The sequence below is a fragment of the Gasterosteus aculeatus genome, chromosome 1 (genome assembly GCF_964276395.1).
Source record: "Gasterosteus aculeatus chromosome 1, fGasAcu3.hap1.1, whole genome shotgun sequence".
In the NCBI taxonomy this organism is placed as follows: domain Eukaryota; kingdom Metazoa; phylum Chordata; class Actinopteri; order Perciformes; family Gasterosteidae; genus Gasterosteus; species Gasterosteus aculeatus.
The window spans coordinates 24,029,244-24,047,293 of NC_135688.1; the positions used below are offsets into that span (position 1 = coordinate 24,029,244).

The window sequence follows — 18,050 nt, forward strand, 5'->3', positions numbered from 1 at the left end:
TCATCAGGAGCGAGGATTTGGGTTCATGTTGAGCGCAGCCCACCTGGTGACTGCCTTTCAAACCCTCTGCCAATTAAAGTAACTTCCAATTGTCGCTGTGTAACTGTGGCTCTTGGACTAAGCAGTATTATGGTTGTTGGGACCTTTTGACCTACATACATCGTTGCCGCCGCCGATCGCTAATTGTTGACCTTTAACGACGCAACCGCCGTTAAGCAGGCAGTTGTGTTAATGTCAAACCACGGCAGACGCGTACCAGCAGCGCTGGGATGGAAGAACGTCGTACGGAAGTGATGATCTTCGCATAAAGAGGATCACGCGTGGACTGAGGGGAAAAACAACCACCCCTAATAACAAAACAAACGTTGCCATGGCGAACGGGATCTCCAGAGGTCAACTCACTCCCAGCTGTTTGCAGTGCGCTGCTGCCAAAAAACAACAACGCGTTCTTCAAACACTGGCGCGGGCTTAACTAAATATTTATGGGGCCAAAAAGACGGGGCCCTCTTCCGACATTTGTTGTGCTAGCTGCTGCTGTGCACGCTTTCGCCGCGGAGGTAAATTGAGGTCACGTGTTTAGAAGCTGCCCTTTTTCCTATCGCTACCACCGGAGCAAAATAACATTTGAGTGCTGCAATTACATTGAGCCGTGTAATACTCCGGCTAATTAAGTCATGTTTCAAGTTCAATAACGATCAAGACGGCCAGATAAAGGCCAGGGGGAGAGAGAGAGAGGGGGAGGGAGGGAGGGAGGGAGGGAGGGCAGTGTGAGTTGCAACAATCCGGAAGCTTTTCTATACGAGACTACTTCCATTGTTGAGGCGGAAAGTCACTCTGTGCTCGGATCAGCAGTGATTAGTCTTTATCTTATTAAAGGGAGGTCATCAATGCTTTTCGTTGTACAATCAGGCTGGGAATTACAACAAACATTGTACGCAGTGCGTTTCCAGTAAGTAATCTTAGAGTAATCTTTCTCAGTCAGACCAAAAGAGGCAGATGGATTCGATTAGTCAATCCACAGAGGATTACTTAACAATTTGTCAAAACTTTAAGAAAAACATTTCTCTGGTTTCACGCCTCTTAAATGGGTTTTTTCCCAATGTTTTTAAAGTCTTACATGATAATAAATGAACTTTTGTGCCTGTGGTCGGATAAAAAAAAATAAAATGTTACTCAGGCGGCTGAGAAAAAGGAAGAATCCCAGCGCCGACACCTAAACTGGGAATAAACAGGAAACGGTGGTGTGTGTGTGTGTGCCGGTGGAGTACAGATGCAGAGATTTACCCCCCCCCCCCCGAACACATAAACACAATCTGTCACACAGCGAGCAGCGGCAGGAGGCTCCACGTGAGCGACAAACGCTGAAAGTACATTCTGCCGGCGACTGGACTTCAGCCTCCTCCCGCGTCCTTCACGTTGCCCTCCTCCTCCCGCGGACATCTCTTCCATTACCCGCCCTTGACACTGTGGCCGATTGGATTCTTATCTGCCATCGGTGGGCCAGTTTCTCCCTTCGCGGCCTAATTGAATCTGGAGTGTTGGAAGTGCAGCGATACACTGACCACACCGTGTCACTGCCAAGCAGATAAGGATTGCTGCAGGAGGATCGGCCCGATAAAGGGGCGACAAGCGGCTCGGGCTTGTGACTGCGTCGCTGCGACTTTGCTCGGGATTGAGAGATATTAGATACCCTCCATTACAGAGAAGGTTGTGTTCGTAGCCAATAATCCAGTATCCCCTAAAAACAGCTGGGCTCAGAGTTGTTGAAACCTAACCAGGGGGAAGTAGGGCAGTTGTTTCCCAACCCTCATATCCTACTGCATTAGGGACTTGAGAGGGATGCTGCGGATACCCTCCGTTTGACCCACATATGCTGTTTAAAGAAGTAACGTGACTTTGAGAGGATGGTTCTAAGTATTTAAGGACCCCTACCTTAAAAGGCCGAAACCCTTTTTTTTGGTCTTCTTCTCCGCCTCGTCCACAGAGTCGTCCGCCTTCTTCCCTCCTTTGCTCTTCTTCTCCTTCTTCTTCCCTTTGGTCTTCTTCTTCTGCTGCTGCTCCTGCTGCTTCCCGTCGTCCGCGTCCAGGCCGTGGCGAGAGGAGCCGCTGGCGGCCGTTTCGAAGCCGGAGCTGTGGTCCGTCAGGTCGTCGTCTGCGGAACGGAGGCGAAAGGGCAGGCGTCATTTCATTGGGTAAGCTAGTTAGTCCTTTAATGAGGCGAGTCTCTACACCTGGGTGAGTTCTAGCGGCATCATACCCACTTCCCTAAATTGAATCCCCCCCGCGCATGGAGAGAGCAACTCAAGAAAGAACCACAGAGGGTCAAACATTTGCTAAAATTATCCTCATTTGTGGCTTAATGTTGGATTCAAAGTGTCAGAAAGGTGATTTGTGTCACCTGCTGCAGGCGCACAACAAACTTGCGTAATGCAATACAGTGCCAAGCGCCGTCGAAGTGAGACTCACACACACGCACGCACACGGCGTCCAGCCCGTCTCCGGGTTCAAAAGGTAGAGCCTCAGAGAAATATGCTGCTGTAAGATCTAAAGTTGCTCTCCCCAAATTGCTGAGTGGATGAAATCCTGTAGCATTTCATTAAGGTACTCAGGCTAAGCGCCGTCCCTTGGCAGGCCTCCGGCTCCTCGTGAGTGCCAGAGAGAGAGAGAGAGAGAGAGAGAGAGAGAGCCCCACCGTCCTCGGAGGGCCCGTCGTAGGACTTGTCGATGGCGATGCGGAAGCTCTGGTTGCAGCCGCGCCCCCGCACCACCTGCGGCCGCGGCCGGTGAAAGGGCACCTGGGCCTTGCTGCGGCTCTGCTCCGCCGACACCGCCGTCTGGAGGCTCTCGAGGGAGCTGGACTTCCACAAGCCCAGGGTGGGGCCCATGGCTCCTCTGCCTGAGGGCTCTGGGGACAAAAAAAAGGGAAAGTAAGAGAGAGAGAGAGAGAGAGAGAGATCGTGAGCGATGAGGTGGACCGATGTTTTAGCAGGATGAGAGGGAGTGATGGAGGAGGAGAGAACTTTTGCCTCGAAAATGAGATGCGCTGCCACTGATCAAACGAGACGGCGGGATTTTAAGGGACTCTGTGGGTATTGAGATCATAAGCTTTTAGTCTTTTAGACCCCCCCCCCCCCCTCCCCTCCCCAGTGCTTAGACAACATCATCATCCCCGGCATTCACATTTCCTCATTTAAAAGGGCATCTGCATCAAACGAAAGTACGAATGCGGCCTGAAAGGGAGCAGAGTCAGGATCACTGCAGGAGACGGAGAAGGAGCTGGGAGGAGACGTTACAGATGAATCACGGGGGGGGGCACGGGAACAGGACGTGTCCAGTGTAAAGTAGGACATGCCGTCTTCCAAAGCAAAAGCAAGGCCATCCAAAGTTTATTGCGGCGAAAAGGCGGCGGTGTACCTTCTTAATGAACACTGAAAACAGACAATAAAAGTTCTGAAACTATGAAGGAAAACTTCAAGGAGCACAAACTAATACAAAGATTAAAGGAAACCATTGAAGTGATTCATGTTAGGGAGTTGCAGTGGATCGTTGTTACAAAACTCTTCAACATCAAAATAATAATGAATTGATTCTTATCCATTTTTTTAAAAATATAAAAAAATGATTGATATCATTCACACACATTCTCCTTATCAGATACATTAATAGAAGTACAAAGCTATGCAGAAGAAATGGAAATGGAGAGAGAGAGACCGTAAGTTGAACAAGACGATCAACCGAAATGGGGGCAAAAGCGCAGTCCTACAGGAGCAATATAAAGGGGGGGGGGGTGTGTACAGGGACGGCTGAGGAGCAGCACCCCCACAGCTCATGCAAGAAGCAGGGAGAGAGGGAGGGGGGACGAATGAACCGTCATCATCCTGCACTCAGATATGCGGCCTCCAACTCCAGAGAGGAAGAGGGGAGGGGGGGGGTGGAACCCACCTGAGAGAAAGTGATGACCTGTTGATGACCCCCCCAAGCAACTGGGTGGAGGGGGGGAGGGGCTCAGTCTGAAACTTTTCTGTTGGGATGACTTTCTGGCATCGTAGTTCTCACTGCTTAAGACGTCATTTCACGGGCTTCAAGGCTCCCGAGTTGGGGGAGGGGGGGGGGGGTGTGAAACTGAAACGGCGATGGGGGTGGCGGTGGGAAAAGTAAGCGTCGCTGCCTTTTAAGTTCTAAATTGACTTTCTGAGAGGAAGTGGGATTTATGGGGGGATATGGGGTTATAAATAGAGAGGGGGGGGGGATAAGAATAAGAATAAAACGCTCAATTTAGGAGGCAGGATTTGTGTCACAAATGTAATTACGGCTGTCCAGCTCGCAGCCTGATAGAATTAAGCTCCTTGCCAGCGACTACACAAAGAGACACTGTGTGAGTGTGTGCGTGCGTGCATGCGTGCGTGCATGCGTGCGTGTGCATAACAGAGCTACAAAATTGGAGAATATGGAAAAGGAAGGAATTTAAAAGTCCCGCTACTGCTGGTATAAGATAGCGGTGTGTGTGTGTCCTTGACGACTTTAGATGAAACAGGAGACTTTTTCTGGTGTTTGTGGGTGTGTGTGTGTGTGTGTGTGCGCGCGCTAGCTACGTGCCAGTCGGGCGGGCCGAGGCTGCAGGTAAATGAATAATGAGGGTCTAATAGGATGGATGAGCGGCGGCCATCATCAACAACGCGATCCGATGGAGGGTGAAATCACGCTCGTAGCGCATATCGCTGCCCGCCCTGCCGGCAGATGCTCCCACGGGGGGGGGCGCTGCAACCCACCTCCGGGTACGAGCTGCCGCACATATTTGACCGTTTTTGGGGATGGCAATTCAAATCCAAAAAGCTTGGGATGGCCATTAAACTCCCTGATTGAATCGTCGGCACTAAAGTATAATTCACTGGGCTCCAAAATATCTGTTCTTTGATACAAAACAGTTGGCTTAGACTTCAGAAGAGATGTCTTAAGACAACTCTCGGGCACTTTACGAAAACAACTAAAAAGCAACATGCACTGATGGACAAGAGGACTTCTGAGAAACCCGGTGTGAGAACACCCTTAATACCTGCAAATTACAGCTGTATCCACAGACATCCGCTCAGAATCCCACACACTGCTCGACTCCCCATGGCGATGTATGAGCAACGCACATTCTATGCCTGCCTGGGTGGCTTATGTTTGAGCTACAGTGCCATCAAAATAAAGATAATTGAGACAATGAGAATTGGGTATTATTTGCATGTAATTGTTATGGTTAAAAAAAATGTAAGAAGGCAGATGTCAAAATAATGGGGTTTTACATTACACGTCATTTAGCTGACGCTTTTATCCAAAGCGACTTTTTTTTACATTTTGCCTGGGGAGCAGGAACATGAAGCAGCCAGGTTTCGAACCGCCAACCTAGCAGTTCCCGGCCCACCCTCTCCACTCCACGCGCCACCATCGCCCCTGCCTTTTCCACACAGACTGCGTGTGTGCGCGGTGCAAACACACAATTACACAATTACTAATTACAATAGCTGATCAAGCGGGCGGTGAACACCAACAATTAAAAAAGGTTCTTGTCTTATTCATGTCCAATTTGTCATTGTTGTTTCGGTCCAAACATGCAAACATGCACACACACACACACACTTACAACATAAGCCTCGGCACACTGCTGCTCCCCCCGCAGGGTCTCAGCAGGGTCTTAACACTCACCTATCAACTGGACTACAATGTGCTCCACAGCAAGCAGCTTTTAAAGCACACTGGCTGAAAGGTTGCCACGGTTACAAGCAAGTGCCCCCCCCCCCCCCCCCCCCCCCCACTCCACTGGTACGTAGAGGGTGTGTGTGATGGCGAGTTGGCCATTGGAAAAGGGGCTTGTTGCACACATATTTCCATCTAGTATCCAATCTCAGGGCAAGCCAATAAAACCTGTAAAACAAGCTCTGACCTGCTCTGTTCTATAAACACACACACATCTGTAGAAGAAAGCCTGCTCGCTGTGTCGCCGGCGCTTTCAATAAAGGTTATTGAATCCAGCAGAAGCGTTAAACACACAGTTACAGGGGACAGATCTTGCTCAGTAAAAGTTGTCTTATTCGAGAGGAGCTTTAACAATCCAGAATGACAATTGATGCCGACACACCGATTGTGGTCACACACGCACGCACACACACAGACACACACAGGGTCTTCGTAGCGGAGGAAACCTGTGGTGATGCGTGTGTCTAAAGAGTAAACATGCATTTCGGATATGGCACGCAGCACCCTCCGAGCGGTCTTCATGAACTCTCCCTCCACACCTTTCCTGGACTGGATGTTTGGAATGAAAAGGGGTCGCTTTCCGACACCAAAAGCCGAAATGTGTTTGTCCGTCTCTCAAAACGTTTTCCTTTTCATTTGTATTTATTTTAAACGCTCAGTAAATTTAAAAAACACCACGTAAGTAAAAAGTGAATCTATCAGGAGGCGCGTGCGAGCGTGAGGAGTTGACCCAGAACAAATGACAGAGGAACCAGTTACAGTGCAGCAGCAGCAGCAGCAGGATGGGCTCACGGGTGGTTTCTCTCCTTTGGTGAGATCTGATGACAGGCGTGTCCTTCACAAAGCCACTAATGCTTAGCCGGCGGGGGAGCAGAATGGCACCAATGCTCTTTCCCTCATATTCGACATGTTTCCTCATCGTACCACGGACACCAGACGTCACACCCAATCACTTCAGACATCTGGATCGCCGGCAGAAGCTAAATCCGATTCGTGTTACGGGCGATCAAAACGCCGCTCCGATCAAAGACCTGTCCGATCACCGCGCCCCCCTCCCAACCCCCCCCCCCCCCATCGCTGGCCGAATGCACTGAGCTCCATCAGCAGCGGATGATGAAGCTGGATGGCGGCGCTGCTCTGGCAGTAATTGGTTTTAGCTGTTTGGATGCATGAGGGGAACGGGGGGGAGGGGGGGTGCAGGGGGGTGGCGCATGTATGCCTTCGACGAGACGAATGGCTCCAATAACCGGAGGGGACTTTAAAAGGCCATTTCATAATTACGCCAGCTTGGCAGACAATGGAGAGTTGAGGGTTGGGTTGGAGGGGGGGGGCGGGGGGGGTGCAAGCGGGACAAGCTCCATTTGTAAAAAAAATTAAATAATAACATGGGATCCAAAAAGCAGCCGGATGGAAACGTGACACGGAGATATGTGACGCTCCACACAAGTTGATCCCACGTTTTTCCCAGCGTGCAGCGTCTTCAACGCCGCCGATTTGTTTTTGTTTTTTTAAATCTTAAGGAACAGCGAGGACTACTGGCCGGCACTGTGTGTGTGTGTGTGTGTGTGTGTGTGCAGGAGGAGCTCCCGGGGCGATGCAAGAAGGGATGTCTTTCCATTACTCGCCCCTGAACAAAACACACAGAGAGCTTCTGGTTTTCACGACTTGTTGCAGGGAACTTAGGAGACTGGAGCATGATCCACGTAATCGCATGAGGCTGGAACAGACGCAGCAGCAGAGGATGGAGAGAGAGAGAGAGAGAGCAGCGAACGAATGAATAGAAAATGATCAGCCTGTTGAGAGAAAAGAGAATGAGAGCGAGCACGAGGAGAAGAATCGGATGTGGGAGAGACGGAGGGAGAGAAGAAGGAGTGACGACGGTTGGGGATCAAGAGGATGCTAAAAAGGGGTATGAGCCCGGCGACAAAGGGGGGAGAGAATAATCAAGAGAGGAAGAACAAGATTGGTATCAAAGATGAAAGCGGAACGAGGACGGATAGAAAAAATGACTAAAAGCTCCATTGACGATGGAAACTCCTAATGTGGGGGGGCAGGGAGGGGGGGCGGGGGTGAGGCGCTCCTCGCAGTGGCTCTGGCCAGAGAGAAAAAGGGTTTTAGCCAGATTAAAGAAGCCAGGCAGGCCTCTTAAGGCCATCCGCGTAATGAAATATGTCAAAGCCCATAAAGAAACGCTGAGGCCATTTAGGACCGGGGGGGAGGGGGGGGGGGGGGGGGGGGGGGGGCGGCGGAGCAGGGGGTGGGGGGGGGACGCGTCCAAATAACCTGCGTCAGCAAAAATGAAAGAAAAAAAAAAAAGGCAAAAGCCCGTCAATACACATTAGCTAAGACATCAAGTGTGGGGGGGGGGGGGGGGGGGGATGCTGCAGCAGAGAAATGGATCCCTATGAGGGCTCTGGGTGCTGATCAGAAATGCCAGGAATATCATATAGGAGGAGCAGGAAGAGGAGGAGGAGGAGGTGGAGGCTGCCACTTGTGTGAATGCTGAGTGCGAGGGGCCATTTGTATTCCACCGGCAACAGGCGTAGTTGTGCTGTTGCAGGTGGATTTAAGAGCTGGGTGTACGTGTGTGAGTGTGTGTGAGACAGACACACACAGGAAGGGGAGGGTGAGGTCCCTTGGTGTACGATCGTATCCGTGTGGATGTTCCTTTCTATCACCTGTAGTGGGTTCCTGCGCGGCAATGCGCTGGGTTCGCCTTTCCCTCGCTGAGAGCTGCGAGTTGTTGGCGACGGAAGGGTTCCGTCTGCGGCGCTGATGGATTTGAATACTTATTTTCGATGCCGTAATTACTGAACGCGGTTGAGTGCGAGGCGACGCCTGACCGCCCCCTTTCACACAGCGAACCCATTGATAAATTCATTTCATCAAGTGTATTATTTCCTGGCATTGGATGGCGAATACTTCGGGCTGTTTAACAGCAGACGACTTTGGGACTTGCTTTGTTTTGTATTGTATTCACAGGCTGATATTTCATATCTTGTCTGCTTGTAATGTACTACTTTAATGCACAATTACAAATGTCCCTCCTTCCGACCGTCACTGTCTCTCCGTGAAGGCAAAGTGACTTTATGTCCCACTGCTAACCGGACTTTGTCAAATAAAACGAGATGGCGTGCGAGAAGCCATTGTGATGCTGTTAGGCGCCACAGGCCCGGCTGTAAAGTGGCGAGCGCTCCGGCACTGGGTGCTTCACAACTCAACGTTGGCAACCGAGGGAAGGAGGTGGGAGGGGGGGGTGAACTATAAAGAAATGTGTCCGAGGAGAAGGAAAATGTATTAACCGTGGCATTGAGGGAGGAGGGGAGATGGATGGAGGCGTGCGTTTGGCCTCCATCGGACACTTACCGTTCCTCTGGCTGTCCAGTGATCCCATGTTGCTCTCATCAGCCACTACAAGAGATAAAAAATAAAAACACACACACACACACACACACACACAGTTAGCAGCTCATATTGTCATGTGCCAGACGCACAGCAGCTCGGCGCTGCTTTGTAATCGGTTAAAATGTACTGGGGCCGGCAGATGCTGTAAAAGGACTCCCTGCTGAAGTACCGGGGGACAGAGGAGGACGAGAGAGAGAGACGGGCGAGGGACGAGATGAGACGGGCCGAAAGAGGAAATGAAAAAAGGAGCAGGGAAATAAGAAAAGCCAGAAGAAAAGTGGGCAATAGCCCTTGTGAGCGAAATAACAAAGGGAGGAAAAGTTGACTGTGGGATTTCTCGTAAACAATCCATTTCACTTCTTTTTTTTTTTTAATTTTTAAAATTTTTATGAAATCAATTTCACCCAAAGACAAAGACTTCGTCTTCCTTGTGCGTGTAAACAAAGTCAAAAAACGGGAAACGCTTCCAGGTGTCGTGACCCGGGCGGATAAAGAGTAGCTTCCTCTCCCTGTGGAGGAGAGAAAGACGTCTGCATAATCGTCTTCAGATGTATTCAGGAGGAAAAAAGAAGAAAGACGGCAGGCTCAACCGCTCGACCCTCTGAAAGCAGGGTGGGGAAAAAAAACAACCTTTGTGCTGCTTTCAGGTGCAGCGATGGAGGGTTTCTGCATGTGAGCTCGGAGTCAACGGATAATCTTCGTGTCAAGTGGCGTTTAATAGAAGCTAACCTGCTTTGCTCGGATACAAGTGACCGTGAACTCTGAGGTCTGGCAAACTAAAAAGTAAAAAAAGAAGCACTCGGCGGTTCAAATACATAACGTGTGGACAGGGTGTGATGTCTCGGGCGTGTTAGGAGCTCCTGCACGGGCAAAAACACACACACTCCGCTAACCACCTTGTTTCAGCTCAGAACACTGGTGAGGGAAGGGATGAATAGAACCAGGGAGATAAAGAAAAACAGATTGAAATGGAGGAAGGCCAGAGATGGAGATAGGAGCCAGATAGCGGCGGGCATTGGAGTGGGTCCTCGGTGGGATGGAGCCAGGACGAGTGTGTGTGTGTGTGTGTGTGTGTGTGTGTGTGTGTTCCACCCTCGTCTGTAATAGAAGCCAATCAGCTTGGGTGGCGGAGGCGTGCGCTGCAGGACGAAAGCCAATCCACTGAACCTAATGGACCGCGATTGGAAATCAGAGGCGAGCGCGGGGGACGGATGGAGGGGAGCGGGAGCAATGAACCCGCCGGCTCGTCCGCTGAGAAGGAAAGCGCAGGAGGGAGAATGAAGAGATAAGCAGCTATGGAGGGAATACTCCGGGGGGGGGCAAAAGAGAGCCGGCGGGGGGGGCAGATACACACACACACACACACACACACACACACACACACACACACACACACACACACACACACACACACACACACACACACACACACACACACACACACACACACACACACACACGCAGTTCATGCAGCAAAGCCCCTGGGTTTATGAGTTCGGGAGGTCAGATCCCCTCGGGCCGGGGATAATGGGACAGGGCGATGAGAGCCATGTGATAGCTGACTGGAGTCTGGCGGCATGATTAGACGCGTGTGTTTTGACTGGTTCGGGATGGTTGAGTCTACAATGAAGCGCTGTGTGTGCGTGCGTGCGTGCGTACGCACCCAGGTCCATGCTCTTGGACGTTCTGTTGCGAGGCGTGTTGTCGGCGTAGAAAGCCGCCGCCGCCGCCTCCCGGTGCCGAGTCTGCAACTCGCTGAGGACAAAATAAAGGGTGGTCAATCAGGTAACATTTACCCGGGAACGGGCCCAGCGGTGGGAAAGAAAACAAGTCTCCTAGTGGCCGCACTTGTTGCATCAGCCGAGCAAGCAACAACAAATCATTCAACTTCCTCAGTAGAACGACAGCGTGCGCGGCCTATATTAAACTTACAGGGAGACTGATGCCAGACTGACCACATGAGGTATTGTACACAGACACACACACACATTTTTTAAAAACACGCATTCACAATGACCTTACTTAAGTGGTTAGTGGTTAGTGAGTGCATACTAGAAGTATAATGGCTCTTTTTAAGCGTCGGAACGTCCACAGAATTCACTCCATTACACCTTAATTACGTATTCATATTGTAAATAGGCTATCGCAATTAAGCTGCATGGGCTAAATAATGCATGTGAGCATTGTGATATTCAGTGTAATGGCTCTTCTTTATCTCATAACACAGCGCCCCATTATAAGAGTGCCATTAGAATATAATAACTCGTAATGGAACGCTGATGGTGCGGTGTGTGTGTGTGTGTTTACCTGTGGCGTGGGAGGGTTTGCGACGAGTATTCATTTATTTTCTCCTCGGCGCCAGGTGAGGACGGCGGGGGGAAGCCATCCTCAAACTCGTCATCAGCGTTGCCGTAGTGACCGCGACTGTCATTGGTGTTGGCGGCGGGATACAGCGCTGAATGGACGTGAAGAGAAGAAAAGAAAAAGCCTTATTTTTTGATTGTGGCGCTGGACAAAAAAAAATAAAATCCACAGAAGGTTTTTAATTTTTTATTGATTTTGTCATTTTTTTCTACATTTGCTCTCAAACATCATTCTTAAAAAGGAGGACGCACGCTTTCTTCACACTGATCATTCTGTGCATCAATCAGTTGCACGCGGAGCGATAGCCAAACACAGACATCAGACGTAACGATCGGCGCGTACTTTCGTTCCGTTAGAGTCGATAAAGAGCTCAGCGGGGCCGGGAATCTACGGAGCACAAGCTCTGCATTTTAAAAATCACGTGACCTCAACCCCCCCCCGGATCACCACATCCACACAAAGGACGGTGAGGCGTTTGTGTTGAAGGACTGCAAGTGCACAGTCTTACGGAAGGCTGACAAGAGTCCCCCCCCCCCCCCCCCCCCCCCACACTGCACCCCAGGGGGTGAGGAGAGATGAGGAGAGAATTTAAAACGGTTTGTTTGCTTCTCTCACAGTACCCTTCATGCAAATCAGGCCCACTCAGATGCCGTCCCATCAGCGTAATGACTCCAAGGTCGGACCTTTTTGAGCGTTCGTCACCCCCCCCTCCACAAAAAAACCCCAGCAACAGTTAATGACTCCCCCTTTTCTCCCGCTATGAATACGCAGAGAGAAGGTATAAGATAAAAGACGCGATAAAGACGCAACAATCCATTAATGTGCTTCTGCCCGCGGCTCGGAAGGAACAGTCTCTCACCGGCTCCGGGGTCGCCGCGCGCATTTGGGCCGCTCCCGCCGGGCTCCGCGTTCGGGGGTCTGGAGGCCGCGGAGGGCCCCCGGTACGCGCTGTGGCCCCGCGGGTCCTGTCAACAAAGAGAGAAAGTAGAGACGATAAAACGCTTATTCAGAAAAAGGGTCTTGTGTGCAGAAATATGTGCCGAGTAATGTAATGTTGCCCCGCGAATAATATGGTTAAAAGTTGTTTTGTAGGCTTGGACTCCATTTGTTACCAAAAGGGTGGAATAAACATTTGTGTTCCCCTAATCCTATTACGGAATGTATGATTTATATTTCTGGTGAAATATCCTTACAATCTGGTACACGATGCTCAAGTAACACGACTTACTTCTAAAACCAAATTCCTGTACCAGCCCCCACCAAAGATTTCAAGGACTTATCCTGCATCCACATTCATATTACAGGTAGATTATGTTCTGATGAAAGCTAAGAAGAAGAAAAACTAAAAAGGAACCCGACTTCTCTCGGGAATAGAGCGACTGCGGTTTAGTCCGACACGAGGGAAGAAAATAGGATTTTGACATCTTTTCGAGGTCACATCTTGTAACCAATCAATTATCATCCCGCTCGGATGGCAGTGTGGGAGCAAAGCTTTGAGGAAACACGAGCAGATTTAGAACAACCCTCTGAGGGCTTTTCAGTAGACGCAGAGCGTGGGTGACGAGCCAAACACGGCGGTTTCAGAGTCGTTGGGATGATCGTAATCGAGGAAGAGATTCGCCGTCCACGCCCACAGAAAGGGGCCCGCTAAATAAAAAGCAATGTTACAACGTACGCACATCACTCAACTGGCAGACGGGTTTTATATCTATAGATATGCACTTCAAGTGCACTACTGGAAACACGGTAATTAAGACAATCTTGAACAAGGCTGACAGGCATGTTGTCAAGCAGCCCAGAACCCCCCCCCCACACACACACACACCATAAGCACACAGATGGAGATAGGGACTTTTATTGCTGCGTAGTCGGTGCTGGTGGAGGATGAAAGCAGCCTTTTCTGGTCAAAGAGATGTGAGCTAAAGTGCAGCTGTCACACACACACATTTATTTAAGGGTGACAATAAATGAACCTGGATATAATGAAAGGCTTTGCAATACCTTTGTCATGCATTGTGTGGGATGTATGCAGGGTGTCACGGGAGGGAGTCCCGGAACATCATTAGCACCCGTCATACATGTTAATGTGTCGCTGCGGCCGCCGCTCACTTTGAGCTCGTGCGCGTGCCACTTTGAGCGGCTCCGCGCACAAAAGGCCTGACAGCTCCTCCGTAAGAGCCGCAAGGCACTCGCGGCACATCACAGCCATGCAGACCTTCATCCATACGTCTCTTCATCCGTCCCTCCCGTCTCCGCGGTGTGACGGATCGCCTGGGGCTTTTCAAGCAGCCAGCAGACAGGCAGTCAAGATATCTTAATCCCACAACAATAAGTAAACAGGGGGGGTTGGTGGTGGTGGTGGGGGGGGTATACAATGGACTTTTGAGAGGCTTAGCCGTGCCTCAAACCAACTGTGTCACCCACGCCGCCCACCCACACATCACCGGGCTCGGGACCGGACAGCAAAACAGGAAAAGAGCGAACGCTCTCTTGGTCTTTGCTTTCAACATCTGTATCCGATATGACTGCTTGTCCCTCCCTCCCCGAGAGCAAAACACTCGACTAGATCACGACTCTTTGCTCTGCTGGCTCCGAAATGGTGGAACGAGCTCTCTGATGACATCAGGACCACAGAGAGCCTTCACATCTTCCACCGCAAACTAAAGACATCTTCAGACTCTACCTCCACTGGATGAGACTAACAAATTGTAGCACTTAAATTGTACTTATAATGGCTCTTATTTATAGCAAGTTGTTGTAAATCAGGCTATTTAATGACATTGCATTTTGTCGTTTCTTGTTCTTTTGAGTTTACATCCTTATGGTTGAAATGCACTTATTGTCGCTTTAGACAGAAGCATCAGTTAAATGAATGTAACGTAATGTTTCAGTTGTAGCTCACCGGCCTCCCTGGAACGCGCTTTGACCCGCACTCACCTGAACGCCAGCTGGGGGTCAAAATTGTCCAGCGTGACCCTGAGTGAGAAAGACTACGAGAGGCGAGCTGTTGTCGACTCATCTGCCAGCTAAAGTGGGCGGAAACGCTTTAAAGGGGAAGACGAGAAGGAAATGATGTGGCCCGCGTGGCAGCGGTTGATACGGCGCCGCCTGCTTATGGTCTTTAATGGTCACTGATGATGTAGGGATGCCGACCCTCCTCCTATAGAAACACACACCGGGGCGTATTCAAACGGACCAATCAGACGGCAGAGCTTTGAATGGGAGCAGCGATTTTGCTGTTTCCATTATGCTTTTATACACTAGCTCAACGCTAGCATTAGCATGCTAACTGGATCGCCAGGCCACAGTCGCCGTCAAAGGAACTGGAGAAACACTGAGACGAGGGAAGAGATGCACCGTCACACATATTCTCATGAACAGGGTCAGCGAGACGCTTTACTCTATTGCGATTTAAGATCGTATCACCCAGACGGTGGGTGGGGGGGGGGTGTTTTATCGCGCTCCCCAGCCCGGCTGCTTTTGTGACGAGGCTACGCAGACACACTGCGAACTCTGAACTTGCAATTCATCCCCCTCCGGTTGTGTTGGGATCGCCGAGCATCCGCCCCCGACTGCCGGGAAACGTCTTTATTATGCGTGTGAAACAAGTCAGTCACTGGCTCACGTTGCGTTGTTAATAAGAGCTTAAAAATAAGCACATTGACACATTCAGTTTGTCAGATTTCAACACGTTTATCGCACCTGGAAGGGAACGTGTTCGCATCTCCATGAAGTCTGCTCTCATGTCACTTTTCCTTAGATATTCCTGATCCATTTTCATCACACATGTATATCTGTGAATGATTAACTGTGGTGTCTTCGAGTTAAAAGGATGTAACGCATTTTAATAGAGGTCGAGGGAGTTTTCGGTTTTATCAAAGCGAGCTGGTTTCTGAGTGATGTGAGTGACTAAGGGATAAAGAAGAGGCGGGAGAGAAAGGAGATTGAGGCCAAAACAGAAGGAACAGGGAGTCAAAATTCCATTTAATAAACAAGGAGAAGTGCAAAGGAGAAAACCAACAGAGAAACCAACAGCAAGGCATGCAGGAGGCTTCATACCAGCTTTATTCAGCAGAGTAGAAACAGGCGAGACAGAGATGCAGGAGCACATTGCTTTAAAAAAGACACGGAAATTAAAAAGGAAAAGTTCAAATAAAAGCTATGTACAAATAGACAAAACAGGAAGGGGCAGAATAGGCCTTTGCAGAAGAAAAAGCACAGGTAATTGTGGTAAATTAAGACCAACAGGAGAGGAGGATGTGCACACTGAAGGGTTATTGCGTGGAGTTTATGGGTAATTCTTTTTTTTGCTGAAAGTTGACGCAGTGACAGTTAGTGGTGTTGGCAGAGGGGAAAAGCTTTCAACCGGATTAATATGCGCCCACGCCATCGATCCTGAAAAGAAGAACTGTATTTCCACTGTACGGAGTCGGCTGCAGAGAAAGACTCCAAACACACACACACACACACACACACACACACACACACACACACACACACACACACACACACACCCCCTAGTGTCCGAGGTGCTGGTGTCTGATGAAAGCTTGGTTGTGTGCGTGGTTGTGGTAGTGTGCGTCTATGTATGTGCGTGTGTTTTGGTCGGGGCTGCGGGCGAGCATCCCCGCGTGTGGGGGGGGGTCTCCGTACATCTGCCCGGCCATCGCCCTGATGTTCTCGGCGTACGCGTTGCCGGCGTCGGGCGTGCGGCTGCGCGCGCGGGCGCCGGCGAGCGTCCTGCCGTGCGCGTGCCCGTGCGTGTAGCCGTGCGTGTACCCGGACTCGTAGCTCTCCCTGTTTAAGTTTCTGTCAAAGCTGCTCGCCGTCCGGCTGCGAGAGGCGAACCCAAACTCGTACCCGGAGGCCGGCCTGCGCGCGCCTTCTAGCGCATGCCCCCCCGCGCCGTCGCCGTGCTCGCCGCCCCTTTGGCCAAGGCCGAACGTGGAACCGCTGCACCCGCGCCTCTGAGCGGAAACCTCGGCGGGCCGGGTGCGCGTCCCTGCCGGGGGCGGCTCCGACGCTCGCCTCCTCAGCGCCGGGAGGAGGGAGGAGGAGCGGCGAGGCGCAGGGGGAGACGGAGACGGCTGCGGCCGGCGGGCTTCACCCTCTCGTACCTGATTGCTGGGGGCCTTGTGGTTGTTCGGTTGATGGGTGGCGGGCCACTTGGGCGCCATCGCGTTCGCCGCGGGGCTGCCGTCGCCCATCTGCTGAAAAAAAGAACAAATTCAGAACTGGGAATATGGAGCAAACCGCCGATGTTTAGCGAAGTAACCGGGCCGCCTTTCATGTACAAGCGTGTGCATGTAGGTCAGCGGCTCCCAGTATGTGCAGCAGAGCATCTTTACTGGTCGGGAGGGAGGGGGGGGGTCCTTGTCTCATTGATCTTGCAGTCAAAGCTCTGGTGCTTATGAATAATCACATGATAACGTGTCAAACATTCCTAAATGTTTCATGGAACCCAATTCATCATCATCCAAATTCAAAGAGTCAAGACGCGTTGCCCCACATCCAGCAAAACCGCCCCAAGGTGGAGCCGGCGAAGCAGGAAGTGAATGAGGAAACAACAGGAAATGTAAATAAAATCCCCCTTGAGCACTTTTAACGTCTTCAAAACACGCCCTCCATATTAACCACGTTTTCCCCAAATCCTCAAATCGTGGCGATTTAGAACCGGCGTACCTGTCGGGAGAGCCGGAGCACCACGAGCTGGATGGTTCCCCGGGCGTTTCCCTCGTACGACATGGAGTGGCGCAGCGTCTCCATGGCGGCGTGGTTGGAGCGCCCCAGGAGCGACTCGCCGTTCACCGCGATCAGCTGGTCGTTGACGCTCAGCCGCCCGTCCTGGCGGAGATGGAGGGATTTTGGTTGCATTTAGAGGAACTTGTTTTTCTTCTTCTTTTTCATGTCACTCATGCTAGTGTCTCATCCAAAAAAGTGTGTTAAAATGCAGGTTGGGGTAAAAAGGAGTATAGCGCACAAACCCTACATAAGACACACATGCTCAGGCCACCAGTAAAGCTCTCAGAGAGGAGAGGGGAAATGGGTGAGAGAGAGAGAGGGGGGGAGTAAGAAATGGATAAAAGGGGGGAAGGCAAGAAAATTGTAGAGTTAGCAATCTATTGAGAGCGGGAGACATAGAGCGGCTAATGGAATGGCCTCCATGGGCACTAAATCACTTCTAAGTGTTTTAAATAGCAGCCTCTCATAGAGACAACACGGAATAGTGCCCTGGGGGGGGGGGATCAAATGAGGAAAGCAATGCAGAGGGCAATATCTCTTTTTTTTTTTTTTTAAGCAACAATAGACGTAGGCACTTGAAGCTACACGAAAGACTCTCTTTAAGTGTGTACTTTGGGTCCATTATGGTCAGCACTGCCCTTTGACCCCCCATGTCATTAACAAGGCAACGCGTGGGCTGACCCCGATGGCGACAGGGATGACACCACACACACACACACACACACACACACACACACACACACAAGTCATCACCAATTGATGTTTGTGCCAAAACCAACGGGTGTCTGGGTAATATCTCC

General features: G+C 50.7%; 1 protein-coding gene across 11 annotated transcripts in view; it reads right to left on the reverse strand.

Annotated features, from left to right (window-relative positions):
* The window catches only part of pard3ba (par-3 family cell polarity regulator beta a), an 84,517-nt gene that overhangs the window by 32,468 nt on the left and 33,999 nt on the right, over positions 1–18,050 (reverse strand). For 7 of the 11 annotated variants that reach the window (XM_078098130.1, XM_078098128.1, XM_078098133.1 and 4 more), the window contains 8 exons: positions 17,191–17,352; positions 16,626–16,718; positions 12,368–12,473; positions 11,452–11,599; positions 10,808–10,899; positions 9,106–9,150; positions 2,693–2,905; positions 1,933–2,152 (listed from right to left, as the gene is read on the reverse strand). In XM_078098130.1, coding sequence (XP_077954256.1) covers positions 1,933–2,152; positions 2,693–2,905; positions 9,106–9,150; positions 10,808–10,899; positions 11,452–11,599; positions 12,368–12,473; positions 16,626–16,718; positions 17,191–17,352 — 1,079 coding nt within the window. The remainder of the gene's footprint in view (positions 1–1,932; positions 2,153–2,692; positions 2,906–9,105; positions 9,151–10,807; positions 10,900–11,451; positions 11,600–12,367; positions 12,474–16,625; positions 16,719–17,190; positions 17,353–18,050) is intronic. The other 4 variants (XM_078098131.1, XM_078098129.1, XM_078098138.1 and 1 more) reach the window with 1 other exon arrangement.